An 8,314-nucleotide genomic window follows, 5' to 3' on the forward strand; every position below is an offset into this window, starting at 1 on the left:
TCTTCCCCCTGAAGATGAATTCTTCAAGCTCACAATGACCCACTCAGATTTTACCCGTTCTGGTTGAGCTCTTGGCCCGTGAGACACAAACATACTTCAGATTTCTGCTGTTAAACACAACACTGAAAGATTTAGTATTTGAGGGAACCGTCTGCCAGTTTGACTTCCACAATCAGTCAGCAGCACAGACCAAGTCTGTCCAATCAGGGAAAAAGGGAATAACGAACAGCGAGCTGCTCGTTTCTGCAAATCCAACCCCCACAGGGTGGCGCAGGGCTTTGAATCACCCTGAAGGGGTTCGTTTTGTAATAATGAGCCGCTCGCTCGACGTTATCCTGCTTTTTACGCAGCTTCCTGCTTCAGAAATCAATAATTTGACATGAAATACTCATTTATAAAAGATTATACTGATTTAAGAATAGCAGCAAGACAGAAATAACACTGAGAACCAATCAGAAGGGAGGATCCAGCCATGTCTTTGTGAGCTGCTGCAGAGGTCTTGGACAAATCTCTTTCTAGACGGTGAAACGAGCGTCAGTTCCACGTTTGTCTGCGAGCATTCGGACAACCGGCGAAACCTTCCCCCAGCTCCTCGAACCATAGAGTAACAACACATCTCTCGTTTCTGTCGGCGAAAGTGAGACGCCGCCGCGTCGCTTCACTTCCCGACGCACTCTTTGATAGCACTTGCAGATTGAAATGCCTTTAATGAGCCCTAGGTGGCGCACACACACACACACACACACACACACACACACACACACACACTTATCGCCCACAGTCCTTCGAAAAGAAATAAGTGCCGCATGAGCTATGCAATGTATAGTATTTACCCACGAACCAGACAAGCTCAACTGAAGCTCTTCTCACAAACTAGCACCAATACTTGAAATGTACGAGCGGCGAGCGGGACGGGCGTCTGAGCGGTCCAACGTGTCGGCTGGTGGAGCCCTTAACAGAGCTCTGCACGACGACATGTAATTATAATAATATGATGTTATTTATACAGCACCCTCCTTCCAGGGGGGGCAGCTCGGAGTGCTTTACTACAGGACGGAGGAACAGGAGTGCAGAGCAACAACAACAGGCCCGTTAGGAGCATTAAAATATGAGACTGACAGAAAAGCAGAAGAACAATCAAATATTTAAAAATCTAAATGAGAGCAGATTAAAGTTTTCAGTTTAAATATGCAAAATATTCTCCAGTCTCCACCCGGGAGGTACTGTCTGTGATAAAACATCTCATCGCTGCACGACAAAGTGCATTTTTATGCTTTTTAAAACCAAAAATGCACAAAATGTCCTAAAACAAACGCAGACGAACCTTCGCCAAGAAGCCTCAGAGGCGTGAGCGCGTGGCGTCCGTCTGCGCTGCAGCTTTGTGTGGAGAAAAGGTTAAAACCCCACTTCACGGTGAGGAGGGTGGAGCACCTGGGCACAAGCTGGAGGACGGAGGAGGAGCCGTGTGCTTTCCGTCCTGTCAGAGCTAACTGGGGCTAACTTTGACCCAAATGCGGCGCTCGGGTGGTGATTTTGGCGTCTAAAGGAAGGCGTCCCAGCGGACCCCCGTCGCGGCACCGAAACACACTTTGAGACACACTTTCAGTCACTTTGACATCACTTTGAAACGCTCAGCGACCTGTTATTTCACTGCCGGCGACAGGTGATGCTTATTATCTCCATTTTCCCGCCTCCTGGCCGCCGCCTGACCCGCCGCCGCCGCCTGCCACTGTAATCTGTCGCTTGCTCTTCAAAGCGAGCGGTTGTTAGAATATTTGCACTGAGGAGCTGCGTGACTGGTGATAAGAACAGAAAGGAAATAAATAGAAACTGCCATTGAAAACTGAAATCAAAAAGTTATTTTTATAGAAGCGACGTCGAGCTCTGTTCAGATGTGTTAAACCGAATCGTGGAACCAAAGAGGCCGAGAGGTTTAGCTGTGGAAAGATGGCGCCGCCGCCGTGTTTCTGCTGCCGGAAACGACTTAGTGACGGTTAAAGAGGCCTAAACACTGTATCAGGGTATAATATCAGTCCATAATCAGCTTAATCTCTTTTCTATTTTATACCTAGACATGGAATATTTCATATTTTTTCATCAGATTACTTAAATATTCCTAGTTTTCTTTTCGTCTTTTTGTTAGCGCTCGTTACAGAATCATGTAGAGTGAAGCAAACGCCATCTGATCCCTGTACAGTCGGTGTAACATATGGATACGCTTTTGAAATATTTTGTTCTTTGTAATTGTTGGAAAATAAATTTCTTATTACCAATTGTATGGATGTGTTGTTGTTTAATGATAATACAGAGGAGTGTATATTCTTATTAGATCTCAGTCTACTTTTTATTTTCATCTCTTTAACTTCAGTGTTTTAAGCTACTTAGTTTAGTTTTTAGTTTTAGTTAACAAACAACCAACCGTGGTGATTGGATCAGGCACCCTGAAATACAGAGTGAGGCACTAATCCAGTCAAAATAAACTGGAGAATCACATTTTATCGTTAAAACACACAGAGGGTTTTTGCAAAAATCACATCAAAGATGGCGGCTTTAAATCCAGCTGCCATTCCTTCTTATTGTATATACTTAAAAGGCTCAGAGTGTTATTCTAAGTGTGTGACAGCATCATGGAAAGGATCCCTACAGAGAGAGACCTGGAAGATCCTTTTGGTTTAACCACAAACAGCACACACACCAGACTACATTCACTAAAACAGGGATTTTAGCTCTTTTTCCTCAGTTTACTTAATTGTGTGTTACATAAATATTAAATGAAATTAAGCTAAATAATTAAATCATGAATTATTAAACAAACCCTTTAAAACACTAAAATTACACAAAAACACAAAACAGTACAACCAATCGAGGCAGCAGCTCCTGTGTCCTGTTCTCTAAAATCCCTGTTTTAGTGAATGTAGTCTGGTGTGTGCTGTTTGTGGTTAAACCAAAAGGATCTTCCAGGTCTCTCTCTGTAGGGATCCTTTCCATGATGCTGTCACACACTTAGAATAACACTCTGAGCCTGTCAGTGGATCAAACAAGCTCTTTTAGTGGACCTACTGTGATCAGGTGCAGTTGTCCCAAAGGATCACGTTGCAGCCATTGCAGCCCGTTTGGTGGCTGCTGGCTGAGGTGATCTACTGGACCAGTTCCAACACTTTTACTACCTACCAGTCACTCACACACCAGGATGTGGACCCAGAGGACCCAGTTCTCCCTGAACGTGCAGCTGAGTCGTCCTCTGATAAACCTCGATGACGCTGCAGGTTGTTCGCCCACGTGTTTCAACACCTTTCTGCATTTTATGATACCTGGAGGGAGACGACCGGCCGCAAACACTCCCTGCTCGCAATTATGAGCAGAGAAGCTGATGTCGGAGGGTTTTCCCCGGCTGATTGCTGATCGCCTCATGTCATAGTTTTGCAGCTCAGGCGTTGAGACTTTGAGGCTCTTATTTATAGTTTAAGCAGCTCTGAAACGTGGAACTGTTGGGATCAGATGCTACCTTCAACACCTCCACAGCTAGCGTTAGCCACACAGCAGTGAGCGTGGATTCAGGTTTTCAGTGATTCTGAGGGTGTTGCTTTAGCAGTGCAGCTGTTCTGAGGCATTTTCTACTGTATGTTTTGTAATTTTGCAGGAAATAAAAGCAGCAGCTGGTGCAGTGGTCTCCTCCTGAGGGCTGGGAGGAAGAGCACAGCGCTGCACGGAGCTCTGCATGTGCCCACTCTAGTAAACCCTTATCAGGCCTAATTATACCTCAGCAAATCTCAGCAGGACTTCAGGGGTCAAGTGTTTTAACCCCGGGGCTCACACCCCGCACGGCTGGGAGGAGAGACGCCGCCGTCGACTGCAACTGCATGAGCAATTAGCACGCAAGGAAAGTCACGATTGTGTGTTGATTTGGTTTCTGTGCGCCGCCTGGAGCTACAGAAACGTCGGAGGTACATCACACTGCCACGCAGACACCCGTCAAAGGTGTAATTGCCCCTAAAGATAATCTGTTAAGTGTCAGCCCGAGTCATGAGAAAGGCTGTTGTGAAATGATATGTTTCAGAGGGAGAACAGCCGCCCCTTAATCTGACAGGTGACGAGCGGATGAGTCAACTCTGACATTGTGTGTCGCTGCTCAGGAATGAGCAGCAGAAAGAGGGAGAAGTGAAAGAAAAACAGGGAGAGATGAGAGTGTTTACCAGCCCGGTGTTATCCTGAAGGACGTTCACATCCACTACTGCTGAAACAGGCTTTTGCAATAAATCACGACAAAGATGGCGTCTTATCATGAGATGTGTAAATGATGCTAGTTTGATCCACTGCCAGGCTCAGAGTGTTATTCTAAGTGTGTGACAGCATCATGGAAAGGATCCCTACAGAGAGAGACCTGGAAGATCCTTTTGGTTTAACCACAAACAGCACACACACCAGACTACATTCAGAAAAATACTGACTTTACTTCTTTTTCCCCAGTTTACTAAGTTGTGTTACATAAATATTAAATGAAATAATTAAATAACCATAAAATAACATAAATTATTAAACAAACCCTTCAAAACACCAAAATTACACAAAAACACAGAACAATACAACCAATAGAGGCAGCAGCAGAGCAGCAGCTCCTGTGTCCTGTTCTCTAAAATCCCTGTTTTAGTGAATGTAGTCTGGTGTGTGTGCTGTTTGTGGTTAAACCAAAAGGATCTTCCAGGTCTCTCTCTGTAGGGATCCTTTCCATGATGCTGTCACACACTTAGAATAACACTCTGAGCCTGGCAGTGGATAAAAAAAGACGTTACTCAGATGTTCATGGTCCCCAGAGGGTGAATCTTTCACAACTATCTGGCCTGGTTCGGCCCAAAGCACCTCATCTGTCACTAACAGTGGATGTGTTGCAGCAGATGCTCACTTGATGTCAGACCGAGTAAGAATTAACTTTCTTCACAGAGAGGATGAACAGGGCTGCTTATGAACCGCCGTGGTCTTAAAAACACATGAAAATGCAAAACACAACTCCAGACATTCTCCATGCTCCAGCCAGCACACGTCCCAAACGGGCGGCGGCGGGAAGAGCGTGCAGAGCGCTCGGCTGAGATGGAGTCAATTATGGCGCGGGTTTTGTGGCGATGTCAGGTGACACGCTGGAGCTGTTTTATCATGTTGCTTCGGCAGTAGCGGCCACAAAACACAGGAATGTTAATGATGGGAGCCCCCCGGGGACGAGCCGCGCGGCACACACTTACCTCCACAGAACATGCCGTCGTGGAGCTCGGCAGGCCGCAGCGGTTACGTGTCATGACAGCGCGGCGAGCTCTGACAGACGGGACTGAATGTGCTCTCTCTGCTGATTTATGGCGAACGGGGGGCAGATCTAATTTGTTTCAGGACTACATCAATCATGCAGTTAGCGTGTGTGACAAGGTACCGTACCTGTCAGAGGTGGGGGGGTCTGCGGCTGTTGTCTGGCCAGGCTGTACTTCCCCTCCTGATTGCATGCGGCTTTAAAACTAAAAACACAGAAGAAATAATTATCATAGTTTAAGGGGAGACTTTCCAAGGTGCTCTCAGGAGGGACTAACTAACCTCCAGGTACAGCCTCACACTAAGTCTGCTGTGAGCGTAGAAGAAAACTCTGAACACAGAAGAGAGGAGAATACTTGTGCTAACTGGGGCTAATGCTCATGCTAACTGGGGCTAATACTCATGCTAACTGGGGCTAAAGCTTGTGCTAACTGGGGCTAATACTCATGCTAACTGGGACTAATGCTTGTCCTAACTGGGGCTAATACTCATGCTAACTGGGGCTAATGCTTGTCCTAACTGGGGCTAATACTCATGCTAACTGGGGCTAATACTTGTGCTAACTGGGGCTAATACTCATGCTAACTGGGGCTAATACTTGTGCTAACTGGGGCTAAAGCTTGTGCTAACTGGGGCTAATACTTGTGCTAACTGGGGCTAATACTTGTGCTAACTGGGGCTAATGTTTATTCTAACTGGGGCTAATACTCGTGCTAACTGGGACTGATGCTCATGCTAACTGGGGCTAATACTCATGCTAACTGGGGCTAATGCTCATGCTAACTGGGACTGATGCTCATGCTAACTGGGGCTAATGCTCATGCTAACTGGGACTGATGCTCATGCTAACTGGGGCTAATGCTCATGCTAACTGGGGCTAAAACAGACACAGAACACAGGTGAAAAATTCACTTCACATTTGATGGAAGCACAAAGAAAAGGAAAGAAAAACAGGAACCAGCTCTCAGATGGGAGTCAGTGTCCATCGATCCAGGATTTAATTTAATCATCCGTCTATAAACATATATATTTATAGACATATATACTGTCTATATAAACATATATATTCATAGACATATATACTGTCTATATAAACATATATATTTATATATACTGTCTATATAAACATATATATTTATATATACTGTCTATATAAACATTTATATTTATATATACTGTCTATATAAACATATATATTTATATATACTGTCTATATAAACATATATATTTATATATACTGTCTATATAAACATTTATATTTATATATACTGTCTATATAAATATATATATTTGAGGTTTCGGAATATGGAGGGAGAGACTTTCCATGTGAGGAAAACCGGGGGACAGTTGATGTCCTCTCAGAGGAGATGGTGGAATCTCAAGGCCAGTGTGGGGGGGTGGGAGTGGGGGGGGGGGGGGTGATATCAAAAAGTCATTTTGGTGAGTTTGAGAAGAATTCAAGATGTGGAAAAACTGTTCTTTCCCAAACTCTGCGTGCTGCTTTGGACAAACAGCAACATTCCCACTGCAGCACCTTCTTCCCCTGCTGCTCCTCCACTGCCCCTCAGTCAGGCCGACACCACCCAGAGACACCACAGAGACACCACCCCCCAGAGACACCACCCCCCAGAGACACCACCCCACAGAGACACCACCACCCAGAGACACCACCCACAGAGACACCACCCACAGAGACACCACCCCCAGAGACACCACCCTCAGAGACACCACCCCCCAGAGACACCACAGAGACACCACCCTCAGAGACACCACCTCACAGAGACACCACCCTCAGAGACACCACCCCCCAGAGACACCACAGAGACACCACCCTCAGAGACACCACCTCACAGAGACACCACCCTCAGAGACACCACCCTCAGAGACACCACCTCACAGAGACACCACCCTCAGAGACACCACCCTCAGAGACACCACCCCCCAGAGACACCACCCCCAGAGACACCGCCCCACAGAGACACCACCTCACAGAGACACCACCCCCCAGAGACACCACCCTCAGAGACACCACCCCACATCATGATGCTGTCATGACCTCTGACCTGCTGCTGGACACAACGGTTCTTCTTCATTTCATTTTGCACACGTCACGTTCACACGTTAAGCTTCTTCTTCATCATTTCTCTGTGTCTGCTAGCATGTTTTAAAAGGTTTTTGCTTAACGTGGATATATTTCAGGTTTATGTACGAATAAACGTTTAGCATCGTGTACAGATCTGAAGCCTGTGGCACGTCGTGAGTGCAGTTAGAGATTTTAGCGTGTCATGTACAGGAATCTAAAGTAATTAGTCCGTCCTGTGTTAGCATGTATGTTTGGAATTCTTGTAGTGTCGTGTGTTTGCATGTATTAGAAGCATTTTTATAAGTTTTTTTCTTAATGTGTGCGTATTTTAAGCTCCTTGCAGGTCGTGTTTATCATTTCTCAGCATGTTTTAGCATTTGAAGCTAGTTTTTTGTGTCATTTGAAGCTTTTCACATGCCATTTCCCTACGTGTTTTAAGCTTCTTGCATGTCATGTATATAAAGTTTCAGCTTTTTTTGCATCATGTGTTCAAGGTTTTTGCCTGACGTGTCGTGTACATGTTTTTCCAGCTTTTTGCAGCATGTGCACACATTCTACGCCTTTTCCATGCCATGGACGTGTTTGAAGCCTCTTGTGCGTCATGAGTATTTTTTGTGTCGTGTATGAACCTGAAGCTTTTTGTGCATCATATAAAAACATTTGAAGCTTCTAACATGTTGTGTTGATGATCAGGTTTTTAATGTGTCATGTTTCTGCAGTTAAAGTTGGTTTTGTCTGAGATGTGTGAGCGTGGAGAGACTCACAACTCCTTAATAAGATCGGGACAGTTACAGGTCAAAGGTCACCGGACCCAAGTCAGGCCAGGCGCTGACGACGTTCTGATCAATCGGATCACGTTCTTCTTTCTTTCTTACTTGGACGTCTTCAGATTTGCACGCTGGGTTGCACCACACTGTGTCAGCTGTAGAGGGGCAGCAC

General features: G+C 45.5%; 1 protein-coding gene across 1 annotated transcript; it reads left to right on the forward strand.

Moving 5' to 3' along the window:
• The first annotated feature begins 6,754 nt into the window (after positions 1–6,754).
• LOC139223927 (salivary glue protein Sgs-3-like) lies at positions 6,755–7,336 on the forward strand. Its single transcript, XM_070855932.1, has one exon. The coding sequence runs from the start codon at positions 6,755–6,757 to the stop codon at positions 7,334–7,336; it is 582 nt and encodes a 193-aa protein (XP_070712033.1).
• The last annotated feature ends 978 nt before the right edge of the window (positions 7,337–8,314 follow it).

The sequence above is a fragment of the Pempheris klunzingeri genome, chromosome 24 (genome assembly GCF_042242105.1).
Source record: "Pempheris klunzingeri isolate RE-2024b chromosome 24, fPemKlu1.hap1, whole genome shotgun sequence".
NCBI lineage: Eukaryota > Metazoa > Chordata > Actinopteri > Acropomatiformes > Pempheridae > Pempheris > Pempheris klunzingeri.

What these genes read in the sequence shown, in the direction of transcription:
- LOC139223927 (XM_070855932.1), top strand. Translation starts at nt 6,755, where the DNA reads ATGTGGAAAAACTGTTCTTTCCCAAACTCTGCGTGCTGCTTTGGACAA.